Here is a 25803-nt window from a genome sequence, read left to right on the forward strand (position 1 = left end):
CCTGCTGAAATTTTAAAAATGTATGAAATACCATTGTTATTTGTAAAGATGAACATTATTTTGTCATTAACATTACTAATGATTTTAATGAAGCAGAACTTTTATCCCAATTATAGTTAAATACTGTGAATTAGCATCACATTGTAAACTACTATTAAGTGCAGAGAGTATAAGCAAAGGTACAAAACAAAACTGTAAGAAAGCATGGAGACTCATTAGTTAAAAGCAGTGTGGCTACAGAAGAGCAGAAAGAGTAGCAACACAGAAGTAATGAAAAGAGAGAGGTAGAAATGATGGGCAGGAGGAAGGCTGTGAGTGGTTTTCCATGCACACAAAGGAGCTTTTGCTGAAACTGCGATGGTAATGAACCACTCCAAGTGTTTAAACAGGGCAGGGAGGGATATAATGAGACTGGGTTTAGGAAGATTATTCAGCTGACAAATGAGGAATGGATCAATTTTAGGGTGAGATAGCAGGGAGACAAGTTAGGAGAATTGAGGTAATAAATAAATAAATAGGCATTAAAGACATGACAAATATGAGGGATATTTGCAAATGGATATGAAAAGCAAATAAGGAAATATGAACAGACAGACTACTAGTAGTGAAATCCAATCAGCAACCAAAAAACTCCCAATAAACAAAAGTCCAGGACTGTATATGGCTTCACAGGTAAATCCTACCAAATATTTAAAGAAGAGTTATTACCTATTCTTCTCATATTACACTAAGTGAAATAAAGCATTAAAGAAAGACAAATACCATATGATTCACTTATGTGAAGCATCTAAAAGACAAAACGAATAAGAAACAAAAAGCAGAATCAGACCCATAAATACAGAGAACAAACTGATGGTTTAGGGGATGGACAGAATGGGTGAAGGGGAGGAAACAGGTCTCCAGTTATGGAATGAGTAAGTCACAGGAATAAATGGCACAGCACAGGGAATACATCAATGATAATGTCATAATGTTGTATGATGACAGATGGCAGCTACACTTGTGAGCACAGTGTAATGTATGGACTTGCTGAATCAGTATGTTGTACACCGGAAACTAATGTAACACAGTGGGTCAACTATACTCAAATAAAAAATTTAAAAAAACAAAAATACCTGCTCATCTCAAAGTATTCCAAAAAATAGAAGAGGAAGGAAAACATCTAAATTTATTCTATGAAGCCAGGACTACCCTGATACCAAAACCAGACAAAAACAGAAGAAGAAAGAAGAAAGAAGAAGAAGAAGAAAGAAGAAAGAAGAAAGAAGAAAGAAGAGGAGGAGGAGGAGGGGGGGGAGAGGAAGAGGAAGAAGAGGAGGAAGAGGAGAAGAAAGAGGAAGAGGAGGAAGAGGAGGAAGAAGTGGAAGGAAGGAAGGAAGACAGGAAGGAAGGGGAGAGAAAGAAAGAAAGAAAGAAAGAAAGAAAGAAAGAAAGAAAGAAAGAAAGAGAAAAAAGAAAACTACAGGCCTATATTTTTAATGAACAAAGATGCAAAAATTCTCAACAAAACATTAGCAAATCAAATTCAACAGTACATTAAAAAAATCACTCACACAATCAAATGGGATTTACTCCAGGAATGCAAGAGTGGTTCAATATTTGAAAATCAAACCATGTACTACCTCACATTAACAAGAAGGGTAAAAGCTATATGATCATCTCAAGAAATATGGAAAAACCATTTGACAAAATACAACACCCATTCATGATAAAAACTCCCAACAAAGAGGGTTTAGAGAGAACATACCTCAACATAATTAAAGTCATATATGAAAAACACACAGCTAACATCATACACAATGATGAAAGCTTTTCATCAGGATCAGGAAGAAGACAGGAGGCCCAATCTCACCACTTTTATTCAACACAGTACTAGAAGTTCTAGCCATAGCAATCAGACAAGAAAAAAAATAAATAAAAAAGCATACAAAATGCTAAGGAAGAAGTAAAACTGTCACTATTTGCAGATAACATGATACTATACATAGCAACCGTAAAGACTCCACCAAAAAATTATTACATCTGATAAATGAATTCAGTAATGCTGAAGGATACAAAATTAATATACAGAAATCTGTTGCATTTCTATATACTAATAGTGAAGTAGCAGAAAGAGAAATTAAGAAAACAATCCCATTTACAATTATAATTAAAAAAATACATATATATCTAGGAATAAATTTAACCAAGGAAATAAAAGACCTATACTCTGAAAACTATAAGACACTGATAAAAGAAACTGAAGACAATACAAACAAATGAAAAGATACACTATACTCATTAACTGGAAGAATCAATATCACTGAAATGTCGATACCATCCAAAGCAATCTACAAATTCAGTGCAATCCCTATCAACACCAACAGCATCTTTCACAGAACTAGAACAAATAATCCTAAAATTTCTAAAGACCCACAAAAGACCTTCAATAACCAAAACAATCTTGAGGGGAAAAAAAAGCTGGAGATATCAGAATCCCAGATTTTGTTGTACACCATTAAGCTATAGTAATAAAAAACAGTATGGTACTGGCATAGTAATACATCTATGGAATAGAAGACAGAGCCCAGAAACCCACACCTATATCATCAATTAATTTATGACAAAGGAGGCAAGAATACACAATGGGAAAAAGACAGTCTCTTCAACAAATGGTGTTGCCAAAGCAGGAGAGCTACATGCAAAAGAATGAAACTTGGCCACTTTCTAATATCATACACAAAAATAAACTCAAAGTGCATCAAAGATCTAAAAGCATAAAACTCTCAGAAGAAAGCAGGCACTAATCTCTCAGATGTTGCCCACAGCAACATTTTCCTAGATATTTTTCCTCACATGAGGCAAACAAAAGCAAAAATAAACTAGTGGGACTACATCAAGCCAAACTGCTTTTACACAGCAAAGGAAACTATCAACAAAACAAAAAGCCAAACCACTGAATGGGAAAAGATATTTACAAATGATATATCCAATACAGGGTTAGTAACCAAAATACCTAAAGAATTCATACAACTCAACACCAAACATGCCCAATAATCCAATTTAAAAATGGAGACAGTACCTGAACAAACATTTTTTCCAAAGACACACAGATGGCTAACAGACACATGAAAAGATGCTCAACATCACTCACCATCATGGAAATACAAATCAAAACCACATGAGATCTAGCCTCATATCAGTTACAATGACGAGTATCAAAAAGACAAGAAATAAGAACTGTTGGTGATGATATAAAGAAAAGGGAACCCTCACGTACTATTGGTAGGAATGTAAATTGGTGCAGACGCTATGGAGAACATTACAGAGGTTCTTCAAAAACTTAAGAGAAATACCATACAATCCAGTAATTTCGCCCCTGGTAGCTACCCAAAGAAAATGAAAATACTAATTCAAAAGAAAAATGCATCCCTATGTTCATTGCAGTATTACTTATAATAGCTAATATATGGAAACAACCCAAGTGTCCATCAACAGATGGATAAAGATGATGAATGGATAAAGAAGCGATCAAAGATGGCAGTGGAGTACGAGGACCTCAGGCTCACCTCGTCCCTCGAACTCAGCTAGATACGTATCAAATCATCCTAAATACCCCAGAAATCACCTTGATGACTGAGAGAACATACACCACAACTAAAGAGAGAGAAGCCACACTGAAGAAGGTAGGAAGTGTGGAGACATGGTCTGGGGGAGAAATGGATTGCAGGGGCTGCAGAGGGGAGGGAGCCCTGGTTGCAAAGAAGGGGGAGAGAGGGGAGCACACAGGAAAATGCACAAGAACGTTTGCCCAAAGCCACTATCTGGGAAAACGACAGGGGCTGAATTTCTTGAGTTCTTGCAACCAGTCAGGATTAAAGCCTGGAGTTTTCAGGGTCAGCGGGCTGAGCTGGGCTAGAGCCTGGAGGACGCTGCCCTACCACTAGAGAGGAGAAAGGCAAATAACCCGGAGATGGACAGCATGGAAACAGTAATCTGAAAAACCTGAAATATGCCTAGGGCACACAGGAGGTAGAGTATTCCCTCTTATTGGAGAGGTAGCGTTCAGACAGACGCCTCTTTGGGTACAAAGGAGCCCGCTGGCCCCATTTACCTCCCCGCCCCTCAGCATAAACACGGAGCCACCTGCAGTAAACACAGCTGCCACACCGGCTGCCAAACCTGCTTACACCAGGTTCCACACCCCTGTGCTCTGCCGGGAAGGCCCTTCTCAGGCAGGCTTGCCTCAGTCCCAGAGAGGCAAGCCCCTTCCCCAGAAGACAAACAGAAACCCCTGCCCACATGTCTCCCAACCAGGGAGTCCTGCAAGGCCTCAGTTCTGGTGGAGTTGGTGTCAGGTCTCATTTCACAAGCAGAGCAGAGCACACCTCGTTAAAACTTGCCACATTTAGGCCAGGCACCAAACACTGTCCACAGCAGGCAAGGAGAGCCTCTGCAGACCACCTGCCCAAAGGGCAGAGCAGCCAAACCACAGCAGCAGGGACCATGCCACACACACCTGAGACACTCCCTGAAGCTCCAGATCCTGGGCACTCCAGAACCTCTTCTTCATAAGGCCATTATTTTCAGGAGCAGGAGACATAACAGGCTTTTGTAACACACAAAAGAAGGCAGAGACTTAGACAAAATGCCAAGATGGAGGAATTTCTCCCAAATCAGAGAACAAGACAAGCCATGGCCAGAGATCTAAGTGAAACAGAAAGAAGTAACATGCCTGATGGAGAATTTAAAGCAACAATCGTAAGGATACTACTGGCTGGGTTTGAGAAGTGAATGGAAGACTTCAGGGAGGCCCTTACTGCAGAGATAAGAGAATAACACAGAATCAGTGAGAGATGAAAAATGCAATAACTGATCATGGAAACAGGCCTGACGCAAAGAACAGCAGGCTGCAACGTCAGGAATGAATTAGTGACCCAGAAGACAGAGTAATGGAAGATAATGATGTTGAACAAAAGAGGAAGAAAGAATTATGGAACACCAGAACACACGTGGGGAAATCAGTGACTCTGCTGAACATCATAATGTGGGTATGACAGGAGTCCCACAAGAAGAAGAGAAAGGGGGGCAGAAGGTTTATGTGAGGAAATAATAGCAGAAAACATCCCTAATCTGGGGAAGGAAACGGACATCCAGATCCAGGAGGCACAGAGAATTCCCATCAAAATCAACAAAAGCAGGCCCACACCAAGATACACTACAGGGAATTCTGCAAACCACACTGACAAAGAAAAAGTCTTAAAATCAACAAGACAAAAGAAGTCCTTAACTTACAAGGGAAGAAGCTAACAGCAGCTGCAGATCTCCCCACAGCTACCTGGCAGGCCAGCAGGGAGGGGCATGATGTATTCAACATGCTGAATGGGAAAGTCAGCAGCCAAAAATACCCCACCCAGCAAGGCTGTCTTTCAGAATGGAAGGAGAGATGAAGAGTTTCCCAGACATCCATATATACAATGGAATATTACTCAGCCATCAAAAAGAATGATTTCTCAACATTTGCTGCAACATGGACGGCACTGGAGGAGATAATGCTAAGTGAAATAAGTCAAGCAGAGAAAAAAAAAAAAAAAAAAGAGTTTCCCAGACAAACAAAACTAAAGGAGGTCATGATCGTAAACCAGCCCTGCAAGAAATACTAGTAAAGGCGACTCTTTGAGCAGAAAGGAAAGATTAAAATGACAAAGACAAGAAAGGAACAGAAAAAATCTCCAGAAACAACTACAAAACAAGTAATAAAATGGCAGTAAATACATATTGATCAATAATTACTTCAAATGTAAATGGACTAAACACTCCGATCAAAAGATATAGGGTGTCCGAATGGATTAAAAAAAACAAGACCCATCTATGTGCTGCCTACAAGGGACTCATTTTAGACCTAAAGACACCTGCAGATTGAAAGTGAGGTAATGGAGAACCATCTCTCATGCTAATGGACATCAAAACAAAGTCAGACTGGCAATACTTGTATCAGACAAACTGGAGTTGTTGTACTTTTTTTGTCCTGCTTTGGTATCAGAGTAATACTAGCCTCATGGAATGATTCTGAATGTGCTCACTCTATTCCATTATTTGTAAGATTTTGATAAAGATTGTCGTTTTTTTATATGTTTGGTAGAATTCAACAATGAAACCATGTGGTCTTGGGCTTTTCTGTGCTAGATTTCTGATTCCTAATTCACCTTTCATTCTTGTTATTGGTCTAAGAAGATTTCCTATTTCTTGGATTCACAATTCATGATCCAATCATGGTAAATTTTACATTTTTAGAAACTATCTTTTTTTCCCTAAGGTATCTGATGTGTTAGTATGTAACAGTTTATAGTAATCTACTATCACACTCTGTATTTCTGTGCTTATCTGTTGTACTGTTTTCTCTTGCATTTCTCATTTTGACTTTTAGTCTTATTTTTCTCAGTTAATGTAGTTAAAGCACTGTCAAATTTATTTATTTTTTTAGAAAAACTGGTCATTACTTTCAATGTTATATTATTGTTTATTTTGGTCACTATTTCTAATTTTTGTTATTTCTTTACTAATTTCAGCTAAGTTTCTTATTTTTCTAGTTCCTTGTGGCATAATGTTGTTTATTCTTCATACAAGCATTTATAGCATAGATTTCACTCTAGTATCTGCTTTTGCGGCATCCCATAGGTTTTGGAATATTGTTTTCTTTTTCTTTTGCTTGGAGACACTTTGATTTGCTATTTGATTTCTTATTTGGCCTACTGCTTCTGCAGTAGTATGTTGTTTAATATTTATATATTAAATTTTTAATATTTACATTGTAAATTTTCTAGCTCTTTTTTATTATTGATCTTTAGTTTTGTACCATTGTGGTTGAAAGATATACTTGGTATAATTTCAGTCTTCTTAAATTTGTAATATTTTTTTATGTCTCTTTTTATGTGATTTAACCAAGGGATTCTTCTGAGTGTACTTAAAGAAAATGCATATTCTATTTTTCTTGGATGGAATATTTACATTGTAAATTTTCTAGCTCTTTTTTATTATTGATCTTTAGTTTTGTACCATTGTGGTTGAAAGATATACTTGGTATAATTTCAGTCTTCTTAAATTTGTAATATTTTTTTATGTCTCTTTTTATGTGATTTAACCAAGGGATTCTTCTGAGTGTACTTAAAGAAAATGCATATTCTATTTTTCTTGGATGGAATGCTTTTTATAGATCTTTTAGAACCATGTATTCTGAGTATGCTTTAAGTAAAAAATGTTCTTGTTGAAAAAAACAGTAACTTGAACTGAGGGTGCTCATTTAACATAAAGTATATCAGAGGGGAGGTGGGCAGGCGGTGGGTGAAACAGGTGAAGGGAATTAAGAGTACACTTATCACGATGAGTGCTGAGTAACGAGGTACGGCATTGCTCAATCACTATGGTGTATCCCCGAAACCACTGCAACACTGTATGTTAACTACGCTGCAATTAAAATAAAAAACGTAAAAAGAATGGATAAAGAAGACACACACACACACACACACACACACACACACACACTGGAATATTACTCAGCCATAAAAAAGAATGAAACCTTGCCATTTGTGACAACATGGATGAACCTAGAGGGTATTTTGCTAAATGAAATAAATCAGATACCATATGATTTCACTTATATGGGGAATCTAAAAGACAAAAACACACAAAAAACAGAAACAGACTCGTGAATACAGAGAACAAACTGGTGGTTGCCAGACATGAGGGGGTAGGAGGAAGGTGGGAGAAGTAGGTACAGAGGATTAAGAGGGACAGACTTCCAGCTATAAAATAAGTCATGGGGATGTGACGTACAGCACAGGGAAAATAGTCAATAACGCTCTAATAACCTTCTACGGTTGCAGATGGTAATAAGACTTACTATGGTGAGCGTTTAAATGTATGTTAAGTGTCAAATCACTACACTGAGTACCTGAAACTAATGTAATATGTAAGTCAACTATAATTCAATAAAAGAATAACTAAAAATGAAAATGAAGCCTGTTCCAAAAAAACCCAAAACACAAACACCGCATTACTGAGCAGTCTGGAAACACAGCTTTGGTTGGCGTCGGGGCAGCAGGGACTTTCCTAAGACTGGATGAGGCACCCCTGGGACGGCTGAAGGGACAGGAACCCAGGAAGGGACCACTGAGGGCAACCACACAGTCCTGGATGAGCACAGGAGGAGAATCCAGTGGGGGGAATCAAACTGGTTCAAGAAAAACCCAACGACCAATCGAAGAAAAAAACAAAAACAAAAAAACCTCAAGAGACAGCATTTTAACAAAGTCAAAAAAACAGAGTATTTCTAGAAGAAGTAAGTGGCCAACAGTGTCCCGGAAGGCCAAGTTCATGGGATTTATGAAGAGTGGCGCACCTTCCCTTGAGTCATTTCCGTCCCTGCCATCCCTCCAGTCACACACAACTTCCGGGGGAACAAGATGCACTCACACAGAGTCACATAACAGCCATGAACATCTAGGTCACTGGTCCTCAGCCAGCCAAAGTGTATGGCTATTTCCCTCCTTTTCTGTTTTGAGCAAACACACTACACTGCAGATTTGGCATGTTTTCAAGGAAGCCTCTCTTGAGGGCCGCCCGTCCCAAGCAAACCTGAGCACGCCAGCGCTTGTGCTCCCGATCGAGCTGTCCGAGCAGGACTTTGGCGGCTTGAACGGTCTCCTGCGCTCTGCTCACTTCGGCTTCCAGTTTCGCGGCTTCCGATGTCCTGCTCTGAAATCTGTGCAAACATTAATATCAATTAAAGCCAAAGGGATTTAAGGAGATTTGACCGCATTATCCTTAGTATCTGAGAATGTAGTTAGCGATAATACTGACACTGTTAGTGTTCACGGGAGCATGAACGGAGCAGACACGCCAGCACTGGTTCAAGAAAAACCCAACGACCAATCGAAGAAAAAAAACAAAAACAAAAAAACCTCAAGAGACAGCATTTTAACAAAGTCAAAAAAACAGAGTATTTCTAGAAGAAGTAAGTGGCCAACAGTGTCCCGGAAGGCCAAGTTCATGGGATTTATGAAGAGTGGCGCACCTTCCCTTGAGTCATTTCCGTCCCTGCCATCCCTCCAGTCACACACAACTTCCGGGGGAACAAGATGCACTCACACAGAGTCACATAACAGCCATGAACATCTAGGTCACTGGTCCTCAGCCAGCCAAAGTGTATGGCTATTTCCCTCCTTTTCTGTTTTGAGCAAACACACTACACTGCAGATTTGGCATTTTCAAGGAAGCCTCTCTTGAGGGCCGCCCGTCCCAAGCAAACCTGAGCACGCCAGCGCTTGTGCTCCCGATCGAGCTGTCCGAGCAGGACTTTGGCGGCTTGAACGGTCTCCTGCGCTCTGCTCACTTCGGCTTCCAGTTTCGCGGCTTCCGATGTCCTGCTCTGAAATCTGTGCAAACATTCATATCAATTAAAGCCAAAGGGATTTAAGGAGATTTGACCGCATTATCCTTAGTATCTGAGAATGTAGTTAGCGATAATACTGACACTGTTAGTGTTCACGGGAGCATGAACGCAGCAGACACGCCAGCGCGCAGATCTGAACGGCTCTGCTGCCCGAGCACAAACTTCTCCTCACGACAGTCAGGGCCTTGTGAGAACAGTGACCCCATCTGCCCCTCCAGTTTGCCGTCATTCCCATACATGTCAACCTCTGAAGGATAAACGCACTATCCTCTACCTGCAATACCCTCCAGCCCCTTCTTACCCCTCCCTTGCCCCGCATGCTAACTCCTTCAAGTATCTACCAATCAAAAATATAAACAAAATGTTAAAATTCACTTCAAATATCAAACCCAATACATATATTCTTTCCCTATGTGCCCATTTGCCCAAGTTTATAACTGTCCTTTTAAATTATTTTCCTTAAAAAATACTTGTACAAATTTATTACTTTATTAAATAAGAAATATTCCAGCTGATTACCTAGTCCTTCGACAAATACATAAGTACTTATATAAAATGCCCAGGACTGTGCTGGGCACAATCAAAACAATAAACAGCAACAAAAAAAGCATGTCATGCAACACTCAGAACAGCAGCTCAAAGTACTATGACTCCCACTTTCCAGACAGACTCTTCTACAGGTTTCACCAGTAATCAGTAGCGGACCCGAAATTCACATACGGGTGTGTCGGACACCACGTTTCAGGCAATGCACGGTGCATTCCATTGTCTCTCAAAGTGCTCAATACCTCCTGCTACACACAGCAGTAAAACTCGGTTTTCCAGTACAGTAGCCACTAGCCACAAGTGGCTATTTAAATTTAAATTAACTAAAAGTAAAATCTGAAATTCAAGTCCTCAGTCCTATCACCCACATTCAAGGGCTAGTGGCTACCATCCTGGAAAGTGCAGACTACATCATGTCATCAAGCCCACGACACAGCTCCGCTCGAGACGTGGAGGTGGAGTGCACACTTACTCAGCTCAGCAACTCACACTACGTACACGGTTTTGCCGTAAGTATTTGCTCAATTAAGCTAACTTGCACGTTTCTGTATAAATTGTATAAAAATGGCAAATGTCTCAATTCTGTTAAGTTAGAATGTAAAAATTGATACATCATACTTATTTTTCAATTACTTTTTTCTTTGTTCATATACTAGAAAATAAGATTGTCACTCCCAACCTAGAGTCAATTATACCTTCATGAAGAATCAAGTAAATGCCTATTAACCGGCATTGACTCATTCTTGATAATAACTCTAAACTGGGAAATGCCATTCTGTTTTACTTAAAATTATAAGCTAATTCTGAAAGTTTTTTTCCATAATCCTTCCACAATATTGATTGTATGGTATAGCGATTAAGAAAAGGAACTTCATGGAGTGAGACAAATCTATGATTTAATGCTAGCTTTGTCAGCTAGTAACTCTTCAACGTAGGCAAATAAACCTTTCTAATCTGCAGAATGAAAGAATATCCACCTCTCAGGTTCATGGGAAGTACTAAAAATGACGTGTACGTAAAGTGTGCAGGACAAGAGCTCACAGATGTGCTGCACATGCGAACTACCCAACAAAGACCTGACTCTTGGCTGCAGAGTAAGCACGAGTTCTCAGCATACAACGCTGAAAGGAATAAGCACTTTCCTTATGCTTCTCTAATTATATCTAGAGAAAATGATGAAGTGTCTTTCCTGTGTCTATAACATAAAAAAAATTCAGAAATATTGAAAACACTGGTTTATGGGTTTGAGGCTTCTTTCTTGTTTTTTTTTCTCTGTAAGTAAATATATTAAGTATAAATAAGATCATTATTTCCTGTATGGAGAAAAAAATAATAGTTTTCAGTCTGATGAATCTCTTTCTTGGTATAGTAATTTATATTTCTTCCATACAAAAAGAAGGAAAATGGAACGCATCACCTGAAAAAAGTATCTATTTAGAAAAGTTTGAGTCTTACAAAACTAAAAGCAAATGATAGCATAACACATAAAGTATTTAATCACATATGCTCCAGCTTTCCAATTTTCACAGTTTTTAAAGGAAAACAGTCCCACATTTGCTATGATTCCCACACCAATATTTTCTATCCTATACTCTACAGCAATCACATGAAGCCAGAGGTAAGGAAAGGTTTTATGATTAATAATATTCATAAATGGTCCTGAAATTTAAGTACAATGTTGCATAAAGGAATATTTTTTAAACACTCGAAAGTACAAAGTTAAAAGGACACAGTAGTTTCTAATGCAATCCTGAACCTCGGGCAGTTTAGAGAACAGGTCACGTGAAGTCAGTCTGGATAATATGGAAATGCAGACGCCACGCCACAGGTAAGGACTGTCCGCGTGAACTTACTGCATTCTGTCCCTCTTGCTCGAGACCCCCGAGCTCAGGACCAGACACAGTGACAGCTCCAGGTTTGTTCTCACCAAACCACTGGTTAAACAGGAATACCTTCTATAGTATTCCATGTGCTTCCCTAGTTTAGATAAGTCACTAAAGGAAGTGAGAATAACGATTATAAGATTTTCAAAACTGAAACATTAGTTGAGGTATGTTTTCAAATATCCAAAATATATATTTTTTTCAAAATACATTTTAAACTTAACTTACTTCTCTTTGAGTTCTGATACTTTCTGGCCAACAGAATTTAGAAGCTCCTCTAGTTTCCTTTTTCTATCTTCAGTTTTCTTCAAATTTCTAAAATATAATTCAATTTTATAAAAGTTATTCCATTTTATATATCAACAATAGCAAAAACAACCCCTTCTATTCCTTCTAACACCATACCAAAATGAAACCAAGGGAATTTTAAAGATATTCATACACAGAAATAAAGAGAATGAAAGAGAAAAGGACTGCAGTGGAGTAACTTTAATAAAAGGTGATAAGTGACATGATGGAACGCAAAAGCCACAAGTTGAGGAGCTGCAGGAAGAAAAGCCGGAGAAGAATTCCAAATGCGCAGCAACTGAGGACAACAGGTACTCTAAAGATAACAGAGCTGAACAGAGTGTTTTCCAATAGTTGATATAATCAATACATCAACCTCAGATTCCCTCCCACACTGAGAATGGACTATCCTCTTAACACCTCCATGTGGGTCAAGCCTAGAACCCTCACCCGCCCCCACCCACAGCCTAGGCAGAGTAGGAAGATGCTTCTAGAGATGTGACTTACCTTCCCCCCGCAAAAATGCACACAATATCTGAGAGACTGCCATCAAAGTTCCCAGTTCCCACTGTTGTGCGTCTGTGCTTTACACAAATCAACTAAACGGCTTGTCAAAACACAGACTGCAAGTCCTCACACTCCAGCACCCCTAGCATCTCTGACTCAGCGTGGACAGAGCTCAAAAATGGGCACTCTTCCCAAGCTCCCACGGGACGCTGATGCTGCTAGCTCGGGGATCACACTTAGAGAACTACTGCAACAGAGTAAGGCCTTCAAAATTCTGAGATTAAACTGCTTCTTGCCCAGTATTGTAAGCCCAGCCCAATTATTGATTGGATGTAACAGCATAATACAGGTAATTTTAGACAGGAAAGATGTCAAAACATTTTTCATCCTATATGCCCTTTCTAATGTGAAGGATATGTTCTAGGAAAATGAAGGACTAAACTAAGAAAGACAAGGACCCAAAAAAAAGAATACAATTAGAAAAGAGAAAAACAGATAAAGATAGTCGCCAGAACCTTGGTGAAGAGAAGTCTCGAGATAATAGCTATAAGCAGCAGGCCTGGGGAAGAAGTGACCCACATTAGAGCAGGAGGTCAAAAGGCTCTAGGAGGGATAATAGTAAGAAAGAATACATAAAACACAGAGATTCTTTTTTTTTTTTTTTTTTTTAAGATTTATTTATTTGACAGAGAGAGAGACAGCCAGCGAGAGAGGGAACACAAGCAGGGGGAGTGGGAGAGGAAGAAGCAGGCTCATAGCGGAAGAGCCTGATCCCATAACGCCGGGATCACGCCCTGAGCCGAAGGCAGACGCTTAACCGCTGTGCCACCCAGGCGTCCCAAAAACACAGAGATTCTGAATATGGTTTAGGGTCTGTTTTAAGGATGTGGATAAATATGTGATATGTCAACAGAAAAAATTTTAAAAATGAAATTATTAAGAAAAACAAAGATGTACAAGAAAGGAAATAAAAAACCATAAGATACGGTGTATCTTAGCTGTGAAAAATACTTACATATTCAAAATAATATACACATTTAACATTATTCATTACACAAAAATATGTGACAAATTAACACAAAAATGTCACATAAGTATACTGAGAAAAAGAAGTTCAGGCCGCTAACAATCTCCTTGTCCAGGGTAAGAAGAGATGACGTCACACACGGATCAATCAAGAACATTACACAGAACAAACGCTGACTTAGGAACCACCAATTAAAATGGTGAGCCCCAAGGTAAATGGTTAAAATTTCCCCCACCTGCCCAGACCATGTTTTGCAAAATATATACAACACGTTTCCTACAACTTAGAAGGAGAAAACAAATTTAAAAGCCCTAACTTTCCAAAACCTACTTATTGTACCTTAATATTATTCATTCACAAAATTTTAGCTCTTTGTAAAAGAACTTCTACCAAATTATCCTTCCAACAACATAATAATGGTGGAGGGGAAAAAATGAGTTGGTTCTGCTCTCAACCTTCTTTTAATTGTTTTTTCTTTTGGTCTGCTTAATATTCAATTTTATATAACTGACTCATGTTATATGTTTTAATGTTGTCAGCTGCCTTTTAAGATATAAACAAGGAATAAAATGTAAATAAACCCCAATAATTAAGTCATTAAACTGATGCAGATAAACAAAGGTTAGACTTATTTATATTCTAGACCTCACTCACGATTCTAATCCCGCTTGCTCCGTTTCCAGAGGCTGAATCCGTTCCAGGACGTGGGAGTACTGGACATTTGCTTTAACCCACGCGGCCAGAGGAGCGGCCGCCGTGCTGGCACGCTTCGCATTCTGAAAAATCCATCACAAGTTAGCCAGCACCGTAATTTAATTTCAAATAAAAGCAAAGGTAATTCTAGTCTATTTTACTTAAGCATTTAATAATTTATCCCCCCAAATGAAGTTTTTGGTTGATAGTTAAAATAACAATAATGTGAATTGTTATTTTAGATAACCTTGAACTTTTGCTTCAAAATAAATGTTTTTGAATCACATAAATCTTTAATATGATATTTTATCGACATAAGTACTCCATTACCTACACTTATAATCAATATATGTCTGTCCACAATGATGTTCAAGCACCAACTCTTCCCCTTCTGTCCATGGGACACATCTTTATTGGATAAAAGCAACTCTGAAACCATGTTACCAGAGTCAGAGTTGATGCACATAACATTTTGAATAAGAGAGCTAAAAAAGTAACAGAATCATGGAATTTAAACTATTCACTGACACGAGATACAAGTATCCTAACACAGGTATCTGTCATCATATGACAAATACGCTGGAAGAAAGAAAAGCAGACCAGGCAAGCTGGAAGTTAAGAAATGACAGATAAAAGGATTTCGAGCCGATATGAAGATTCAAACAGCACATATGACATTAACTGTGCCCCAGACCCAGCCTGGATTCCTGTTCACCCATCAGTCAGTCAAGGCTTCTGACACATAATCCCTACGGCCTATGTTTTTTTTTACTTTTCGTTTTCAGGCAATGTAAATAACCGATAATGAAAAGCCATCACATTTTAACAAGCAGAATATTACAGCGTATGGGAAGGGAACTGATGGCATAGCTGTTAAAATTACCTTTGAATCAAAAGATCCCTTATTTTTATAAAGAAGTTCTTCAACGCTCTCTCTTATTTCCTTTGGAATATTTCGTGCATCAAAAGTTGCTATGTCTTCTCTCACACCTCTTTTGGCAAGGAAACTAAAATTAAAACATTACTTCAAATGAGGCTAAAAAAGTTTGCCATTTCTGACAATAACATTGACTTAACAAAACAGTGTACGTGGTACTTTTCATCCACTAGTTAACAAAACATAGGGTCCTGAGGTATCCCAGCTTCTCGTGTGCAGTCCATCACTTTGTAAGGACCCCAAGGGTGACCTCCACAGAGAAGCCCTGTGGTTCCTCGCCTCCTGCGGACAACGTGGAGTGGTGAAGGGAAGCCATCACAATCCTTTGATGGGACCCACATCCCTTCCCGTGCACTGATCAGTGCTCGTCTGTTATTGGATAGCTCAGAAAATTTCCTGACTCCTTTCCAAGAAAGGGACTTTCACATGTTCCCTCCACCTGACCTCCCTTCCCACCTCTAGGTAGGAAAGGACTCTATCATGACCCTCAGTCCCAGCGTGGCTCTGACCATGGGCACAAACCACAACACTGTCACCAGGACAGGAAAGCCGAAGCTATGCGCCTGCGTGTTTTGTTGACACCCGGCCTTTTCTCTCCCAGTTTAGGTCTTATTATTTATGGGGCTCCTGCCCTTGCCCCTTCCACCGTTGTCTGACTCTGCCAGGAGCACAAGACCCTGAGAACAGTGACGATATTTTCCTCATCAGTAAATCACAGGAAACACAATGCTGTGTACTGTGTGCGGGCCAAACAAATGACTGCACTTACTGAGATGTTCTTCACAATTTTAAGGCATTCTTTTTTCCCTCTGTGGATACTTACAACAATCACATAATTAACAGAATTACAGAGAAAGGAAAATACCGATCTTGGAATAGGATCACAGAGTATCTTGAAATATTACGGCCAAGTGTGTAACTAGGTAATTAATGAAGCACAGTCTGAGAAACAATGTAAGAAATATTGTAGGAAGATCGGTAGGGGAAGAAAGGGATAAAGAAAGGAGGGGGTAATCAGAAGGGGGAATGAAGCACGAGAGACTATGGACTCTGAGAAACAAACTGAGGGCTTCAGAGGGGCGGGGGGTGGGGGAGTGGGGTAGACTGGTGATGGGTAGTAAGGAGGGCATGTATTGCATGGTGCACTGGGTGTTATACGCAACTCATGAATCATGGAACTTTACATCAAAAACTAAGGATATACTGTATGGTGACTAACATAATAAAAAAATATTATAAATAAATAAAATAAAATACAAAAGAGGGGTGCCTGGCTGGCTCACTCAGGACAGAATGTGACTCTTGATCGTGGGGTTGTGGGTTCAAGTCCTACAGTGGATACAGAGATTACTTAAAAATAAATCTAAATAAATGAATCAATCAACCAATCCATGTGTACTTCACTGGTAAAATAATAACATTTTTCACAAATTCAAAAACTTACCTTTTCATGCTCACCCAAGATGTATCAAAGATACCCATCAACCTTAAAACGCCCTCAAGAATATCTCTGATGACATCAGGAGGCATACGCAGTGAGCGAATTTCTGAAAGAGATTCTGGCTTAATGTTTCCAACTGCTAGTTTAGCTTCATTGACTAGAGGCTAAAAAGACAAAGAGCATTTTTAATTTCAAAATATGTATGTAAAAATCACTAAGTCTAGAAGTTATTGAATATTTGTCATTTTATTAAAAATAACTCTAGTTATTAATATCTGTTCTCTTCAAATATCAAAATGTTTTGAAACCACAAAATACAAAATCTTCAAATTCTTACCACCATAACTATAAGAGTCCTATTTAGAAAATCTAATTTGTTTTCAGACAATTTGCAATTTTCAAGAGGCTCCTGATATTCTGTGGCTATAACCTAGTGAGGAACCAAAAAAAGATCCTAAGAGTTCGACTTAATTTCCCTACAACACGTTTTTCTCCTCAACACTCCAACAACACGGCTCACAGAAATCACAGATGGTTTTTGATGACCTTGCTTCTCCCAACAGACCCTCCTTCCTGCTTCTCTTCCATGAAGTCTATCCTGGTCGGGAGCCACGCTTGCTGACACGGCTAGAACTCCCGACACAGTGGGCAGCCAGACGCAGCTCTGACTATGCGCCCCCCGTAGCTTACCTGCACTTCTTTCAATTCTTCGTCAATTTTGTTTTTTCTTTCTTCAATTTTAACAACTTCTTCTGCTATTTTGTGCTTCAGTCTTTCAAGTTCTGTCTTTTGCTCGCTAGCATCCTACAGGAAACGGCATTTAAATTTAAATGGCTTTCCCATTAATTTTCATGCACTTGATATTTTAAAGCATGGTATCAAAAATAAAAGTTATTTTAAAATAACATTTTCTATTAAATGTTTTTCTAATGTTCACTGAGAGTTTCTAAGATGCCTGCGAAACAAATGCTATAATTTATGATATATTTACTATCAGTAAGCTTCTATGCTTTGTTTTATTTTTTCTGAATAGCAAAGTAATAAATGATTATATAAAAATTAAGCCACTCAGAATTACATAACTTAGAAAATTATAATACACATTTAACACTTGCAATAAATACTCCAGATAGGTTAATATATTATGCTCATTTCATAAATGAACAAACTAAAAATAAAGTTTCTATAATTCTAACAGTAAAGACTAACAACTCTTAGAGACTACAGTATATTAGAAGTTTGTGTTTCTATATTTTAGACAAAAATTAATCAAATCATGATATAATAATATGGTAACTCAACAAAAATCAGTACAGACTCAAAGAACACTAAATTATATATCAGTAACATGTGAACTCTGTTCATGCACACAAAATTCAAGGATCCCACATATGTAAAAATGATTATTATGACTGTTTATATTTGGTTTATTGATACTAACTGAAAAACCAAAGAGGAAATCCGTCAAGAAATCTTTCAGAGTCCTTGCATCAGTGGTTCTCAACTACGTTCTAATCATTCAGGGAGCTTAAAAACGAATAGCTGGTGCTCTGTTGCCAAATACATTGAAATACTTCATGTGGGTGCAGGCAGGGCACAGAGACTTTGAAGACGGACCAGGTGGTTCCAGTCTCACCCGCAGCCCCTTACACGTCAGTCCAGTTGGAACTGTCTGTGCTCCGCGGCGTGTCTACCTTCACATCTCTACCTCCGCTCCTCGGAAGGGAACTTGTGTTCTCCATCTCACACATAAAAATCCTTAAAGGCCCAGCTCCTGGGTTGCTTCTTTTATTAGCCCGCTCTACCAACTGGAAGTTATCCCTACTCTGAGACTCTGCAGTATTTACTTTGTACATTTCTTCTGTCGCAAACCTGGAGCTGCAAGCTTTGGAAGTTTACAGTTTGAGATTTAGCTGTCTCTCCAGACTACACTTTTCTATAAAATAATGAACAGAAATGTCTATTTATAATTAAGCAAAATTGTTAACTTACAAGATACACGGCTGCTCTTCTGTGTCTCAGCTAGGCAATACAACTAGCTGGAGTCACAGAAAACCCTTCTGCGAACAGCCCGACAACAGAGCAGCACAGCCGTCGCGTCCCTCGCTACAGGTCACTAGTCTGCCGGCTCACGGGCACAGGTACTGCTGAATGGTCTCCTTTGTAAACACGCAGTTGTCAACAGCATTATCCTTTACGTGGCCTCCACTTGTTTTACATGTCAAATTACTCTTTAAACGTAAGTAGTTCACAGGTATTTTTTAATAATAAAAATGGCTGTCTTCTTTACATAAATCTTTATATTAATTTGCTTCCAAAACACCTTGAGGAAAACTGCTGAAGTTTTACAGTATGAAAATTACATGTGATTTTCTATTACATTACTTACCAGGTCAGGTACTCAGGAGCAGTATCTTGGAAACACTGGCGTACATAAACATCACGTATCTGGAAATGTTATTACTTTGGGAGTTCCCCACGTGCCAATGGAATTATTTTGGCATATGAGGGGAAACCTTGACTATGTCCTTCTAGTCAGTCGAGATATCCTCCCGTGAGGCTCAGAGTCCCTAAGAACCCTACCCACACTCAGATTTCCAATGAAGATGACCAAACACACAAAGAAAGCTTCTTCTGTGAATAAGAATAAAACAATCAAGTATGAAAAAATACATAAGAAAATATAGCTGGGAAACAGAAGACTTCATAAAGTGTCCTTGAGAGCTAAGCGGAGATGACGCAACACAAAGAGACCAAAAAAGGGATGCTGCCAAAAGGAAGCATTTAGAGGCTAAAGAAATCTCTTGAGAGATGACATCATAGCAGGAGTGAAAAATTCAAGAGGAGAATTAGAAAACGAAGAAATTTTAATGGAAGTAGAGCAAAAAGAAAGAGGAAAAAGGTGAGAAAACAAAAGAAAATTAGAGAAGCAGACAGGGAAGTCCACAGTCCAAGTAATAGCATCCGAGAGAGGGAAGAGACATGGAGGGAGGGACGTACCAACCACATGACACGTGGACACCTCTTGGGACTGCGCAGAGAAGTGTCCGGGGGGGGGGGCGGAGAATCCACACAGTGTCCAACACACTGAACGAAAGTAAACCTAAGCCAAGGCAGATCGTGTCACCTTCAGAACAATGACTTCCACAAAGTCTCAAGAGAGGGGAAAAAAGAAAAAGTTCACCCGCAAAGGATCAGAACTTAACAGAACTTGGAGTGTTTCAGTCATGACAACAGAAGTTGGAAGAAAATGGAGCAATACTTTCAATGTCTGCAAATAAGAGGATTACATTTTCTTGATCAATGACCATGTTGAGCATCTCTCCATGCATTTATTGGCCCTTTCTGTCTTCTATCATGCAGGGTATCTTCAAATCTTTTGTCCATTTTTAAATTAGACTTTTTATTATTGTGTTCTAATGGTTTCTGTATATTCTGGATGCAATTCATTTATCAGATTTATGTTTTGTAAATAATTTCTCCCAGTCTGTGACTTGCCTTTTAATTTTCTTCAGAACTTATTTCACAGAGCGATGTTTTTAATTTCAACGGGGTCCAATTCATCAATTTTTTTCTTCTTCCATTTTGGTATCACATCTAAAAAATCTTTGTCTCGCCCAACATCATAAAGATTTTCTCATGTTTTTTTCCAATGTTTTATAATTTTATGCTGTATGTTTAGATCTATAACCTATATTCAGTTAATATTTGTACAAGTTTAAGGTAAAGGTCTTGTTTATTTTTCTCTACATGGATATTCAAATACCATTTTTTAAAAAGACTATCCTTTCCCCATTTAACTAGCATTTTGTATAAAATCAATTAAGTATGAACATGTTAGTCTATTTCTGAATTTCATTATGTTCCAATGATCTGTTATATCACTACACCAGTCTCACACTGCCTTGATTACTACAGCTCAATAGTTTCTTTCTAAAAAATATTTTAATTTACTTAGAGCACGAGCAGGGGGAGGAGCAGAGAGAGAAGGATAAACAGACTCCCCACTGAGCACGGAGCCCAATGCGGGACTCGATCCCAGGACCCTGAGATCATGACCTGAGCCGAAGGCAGACGCTCAACCAAATGAGCCACCCAGGCGCCCTCAATACTAAGTCTTTAAATCACAATTCTCCCAACCTTATTATTTTATGAGTCTATTAAATAATGAAGTTAATTTAATCACAAGAGGCATTAGACTTGCAGTATGGTTAATAGTTACCAAAACAAAGATGGAGAACATACACGAGACATAACCAAGGAGGTAAACTTACAGAGCTTAGTGACTCATTAAAGGTGGGGACTAAGGGAACGTAAGTCTAATATAATTTGTAAGTTCTGTCTTGAATAATTAGCTATACTGTCAACAACACAGAAAACAACAGATGTTGGTGAGGATGTAGAGAATAGGAGCCTCTTGCACGGTTGGCAGGAAGGCAAACTGGTGCCGCCACTCTGGAAAACAGTATGGAGGTTCCTCAAAAAGTTAAAAATAGAGCTACCCTATGAGCCAGTAATCACACCTAGGTGTTGACCCAACAGATACAAAAACACTAATCAATTAAGGGACACATGCACCCCTATGTTCACAGCAGCATTATCTACAATAGACAAGATATGGAAGCAGCCCAAGTGTCCATGGACTCATGGATGGATAAAGAAGATGTGGGATGTGGTACACACACAATGGAATATGGCCCAGCCATAACGCTCACAGACTTCTAAGAAGACATGTGTAGCAGATTATTGGGGGTCTGAGTCTGAAGCTCAGATGAGAGAGTAGGGCTGAAGGATGAGAGAGATGGATGTGGTGGCAGTCAGCACAGAGGCACTGGCAAGGGCATGGGGAGGGTGCGCGGACGTAGCCCCTGCGCCGAGAAGAACGCCAAAGAAATCTCCTCTGCGAGGTTCAACAAAGGAACGGCAATGGCAAAAAGTGGATAGAATCAAAATATTAAAATATCATGAAAGTATAAGTAAAATAAATAAAGACTTATTTTGTAAATCTTGAGAATATTAAAGGCAAGAGAAAAAAAACCCTTAAAGCCTGAAGGAGATAATTTTTTTAAAAATAAAGGAAAATATCAACTTAACTAGTAGAGGGTAAACTAACAAAATCACTCACAGACAAACCTATACCAACTTCAAATGCTTCTGTATTTATACGGTTTAGCTGTATTAGCATAGGGTGAACTGAGAAGCTCAAGTACTTAATACCATCGGTCTGACTCAGCACAGACGAGAAATGTTTTTAAATCCATGTAAGTAAACGTGTAATTTTTCACACTGACAATCAGGCAGAAGCGGTCTCCGTGCGTCTGCACTCTCCTGCCCCCTCGAACGTTACCTGCATTGACACTGTGATCTCCTGTTCACACTGACAATCAGGCAGAAGCGGTCCCCGTGCGTCTGTACTCTCCTGCCCCCTCGAACGTTACCTGCATTGACACTGTGATCTCCTGAAGGGCAGCATCAGCTTCGTCCTGCTTAATTTTAAGTAACACACTTTGTTCTCCAGCTTTTCTGTTCAGCTCGTCCACAAGGGCTTTGGCTTCATTCAGTTTAGACACACCAGCCTGCATCAGTAAAACCAATTGACATTTAAAAAAAGGAATTTTATACACTTTATCCTGATGAATGGATAAAGAAGATGTGGGATATATATACCACAGAATTCATCTTTAAGAAAGAATGAAGGAAATCTTTAAGAAAGATTGCAAATGCTTGCAAGTGGACTTGGGTTTTTCCTTACTGCAAATCAGAATGACGCATCCGACCATATACCCATTAAGATGTAGTGCAAGACTCCACAGAGGCATAGAAGAAAAACAGATTTTAAACTGTCACAGTAAAGCTGATCAGATCAGCACATAGTTGGGAGCTTCGAGACCAGGATTTTTACCCACTGAATTCTGAGACAGAAAACAGAAAGCAAGCAAGAACTCAGCAAAGCTTTTCCATGTTTCAGTCTCCCTGACTACGTAAAAGGACTCAAGGCCTGCTCTTGGGTGGACATCGGACCCTGGGCTGGACATTACGGCACCCCATCCCACTGCCCATGAGTAATCCAAGGAATGGACACGAAAAACATTCCCTCTCTTCTACAGTGTGAGCTGGGTTTCTGTCATCCAACAAATGAGAAGATCTGGGAAGACAGTAATGGCATAAAGCAATACAACCAGTATTTACTGAGCACCCAACAGAGAGGACAGAATCATGCTGGTTCTCCGTCTACTACACTCACACACAAGTGCCCCAGTTGAGCTGCAGGTCAGCAAGTTCAAGTAACCCACCCACAGCACCACAGAGAAGTCAATCAAGACAATGACCTTTCCAGAGCAGGTATAGTTAGTGGCCTGCTCTGCATGAAAGTGAATCATTAGAAAGAGAGATAAAGGTAACTGTGGATTAGGATGGATCCCAATTTACGACACTAACAGAGCAACACTAGGACTCTGGAGAGGAAACGCTCTCAGACAATGTCTGAGGCTGGCATTTTAACGCCACATTTAAGTTGAAGCTTTGTAATTACAAAAATGGAGAAAGACAACTGTTCAGAATGTACTGACAGATAAAAGTATTTTATAAGGTATAATTTTAATTTTAAAGGTTAGTATAAAGCTTAACTTCAGTTATTTTGTTTTAATTAATAGACATTTCTGAATTTCTAAAAACGCTTTCACGTTAAAGAAACTTTTAAAGATCACATAAACTATCAAAAGCACATAAATACCATCCAGTGGAGAAAAAAAACAATTACTGAATCTAAATAAAACTCACAAAACCATCAGTATCCCAACGAGCAGTATAGGTAGGTGAGACTGTTTTAAGGCATGTAACACAGTCCCATACTCACGTACACCAAATACATGCCATGGGCAACGGACTGTGATATACAGAAACCCTTGCTCCCCAGAGATAAGTAAAATAATTTGAGATTACCAATACTGTACCTGCAAATGACTCTGTCTTTTTAATAGTTCATTTTTCTTGCTGCTACTGATGGCAGAATACACACGTAAAAATGTCATATATCGGCTTGGGGTAGCACCATATGCTTTACAAGATTCATGGATTAATAAAAATGATTTTAGAAAATCGGGATCAACTAGAAAGAGAAAACAAAATGATTTAATATATAAATGATCCATTGTGAATTAGAGAAAATCATCTTAACTATATTTATTTCACACCAGCTAACTCCACCTAGAGAACTATAAATCGAGGTATCATCTCTGTGTGAAGGTACATCTATTCACAGCTCCCGTGTTCCTTATGAATTTGAATTACTTAACTTCAGTATATCTGTCCACTGTGACATATTTCCTCTGAACACTTTTACTGCAGCAAGAAAGAGAAATCTACAGGTTGTCACAGCATATAAATTAGTTAGAACTACAGATCATGTAATACAGAAGCAAGCACAATAAAAGCTGCTTGAATGGGAAAGAAACACCAAACCAAGGAACACAGATCCACTGTCACTTGACACTGGGTGAAACAGGACCTCCAAAGCCAAAAAATGAAGAGTCAGTTCACACGGTATGCAACACATCCGTTCCTGAACACGTTATCTTCCTCTCACTGCCTCAATCTACGTTCTTTCATATTCTCTACCTCGGTTACTAAAGTCAGCTTCTCATCACTGTTCTAAGCCAGAACCCTGAGAAACGTCCTTGCGTCCTCCTTCCTCGTGTACTGCAGCCACTGTGTCATCAGGCCCCCCTCAGAATGCCTCCTGGTACCCCCAAGTCCATTCCTTCCTCTTGGATTACCGCAATGGCCTTCCTCAGGGGTCTGATCGCCTTCAGCTTCTCCCTACACCCCCAGAGTTTCCAGTAACTGAGGAAAAGCATGCACCCAGACACTTCCGTTTCTACAATAAGACTCTGGTTACATCTCTGCTAAAACCTCTCAATGACCACAGATCACCCACAAGTCAGAATCCGAATTCCTTAGCAGGACATGGGAAGCTTGTTGTTACGGGACCGGAGCCGCCCGCCTTCTCTTCATCTAGTACTCTACCGCTCACACGTCCGTATCTCAGCCGTTGGGCTGTTCACAAATCCAGTAACACAGCTGGTTGATTTCTCGGAGCCTTTTCCATGCTGGTCACTCTAACCAGAACACCCTTCCCCATGCCCGTCTGCCCATGTCCATTTGCTGTAACACCTGCCAGTAAGCTGTCTCACTTTGAAAGGCACTTCATATCAACTCCTACCGTCATTCAACTCACTTTGTTTCAGAGTTTACGTTCCTATAGAACATAATTCCTGCTATTCCTCATTACACTAGGAGCTCCTAACTCATCTCTAGCATCCAGCCCAGTACCTAAGGTAAAACAAGTTCAATAACTATTTGATGCTAGATGGTTAGAAAAATAAATTAATGAATATGCTATACTAAAAAAAAAAAAAAAAAAAAAAAACACATTCAAAGTTAATTTGGAACTAGAAAAAATGAGAGTTTAATTAAGAAAATATTATGTCCACACTCAAAGAACACCATAAAACTTTTTCTTGTATGAGTTGCATGCTGTGACATATCAAAGTGAAAAGTGAAAACTAATAGAAAAGTTTAGCCGTTTAGACAATGTAAGTAGAACATGCGATCATCTGGGCCAAGAATAGAATTGTTTAACTTCTTAACTGTAAACAATAGATAATGAGTCAGCTCCTGTATAAAACGACATAAACATGAGTTTATAAATAAAGAGAGCTTTAGTTTAGTTTCCATCAAAAGAAATCTTTGTTATGGAGCGCCTGGCTGGCTCAGTCGGTTAAAAGCATCCGACCCTTCGTTTCGGCTCCAGTCACGATCTCAGGGTTGTGATATCAAGACTGCATCAGGCTCCACACACAGTGCAGAGTCCGCTTGGGACTCTGTCTCCCTCTCCCTCCACCCCTCCTGCTCATGCTCTCTCTCTCTCAAATACATAAATAAATCTTTAAGAAAAAAGAAACCTTTATGTTAATCATTATTCAAATTCACAATCTCTGTGAATCTTTAATGAATCTGTAATATCAGAAAATGGCAATTATTTCACAAAGT

General features: G+C 39.1%; 1 protein-coding gene across 1 annotated transcript in view; it reads right to left on the reverse strand.

The window, feature by feature from the left end:
• Positions 1–25803, reverse strand: part of DYNC2H1 (dynein cytoplasmic 2 heavy chain 1) — a 299576-nt gene that overhangs the window by 180741 nt on the left and 93032 nt on the right. Inside the window, exons 54-61 of the mRNA XM_040631281.1 lie at positions 23706–23860; positions 22191–22328; positions 17443–17556; positions 16756–16916; positions 15258–15381; positions 14336–14457; positions 12088–12174; positions 9287–9413 (exon numbers count right to left, since the gene is read on the reverse strand). Coding sequence (XP_040487215.1) covers positions 9287–9413; positions 12088–12174; positions 14336–14457; positions 15258–15381; positions 16756–16916; positions 17443–17556; positions 22191–22328; positions 23706–23860 — 1028 coding nt within the window. The remainder of the gene's footprint in view (positions 1–9286; positions 9414–12087; positions 12175–14335; positions 14458–15257; positions 15382–16755; positions 16917–17442; positions 17557–22190; positions 22329–23705; positions 23861–25803) is intronic.

The sequence above is a fragment of the Ursus maritimus genome, unplaced genomic scaffold (assembly GCF_017311325.1).
Source record: "Ursus maritimus isolate PB19 unplaced genomic scaffold, ASM1731132v1 scaffold_16, whole genome shotgun sequence".
NCBI lineage: Eukaryota > Metazoa > Chordata > Mammalia > Carnivora > Ursidae > Ursus > Ursus maritimus.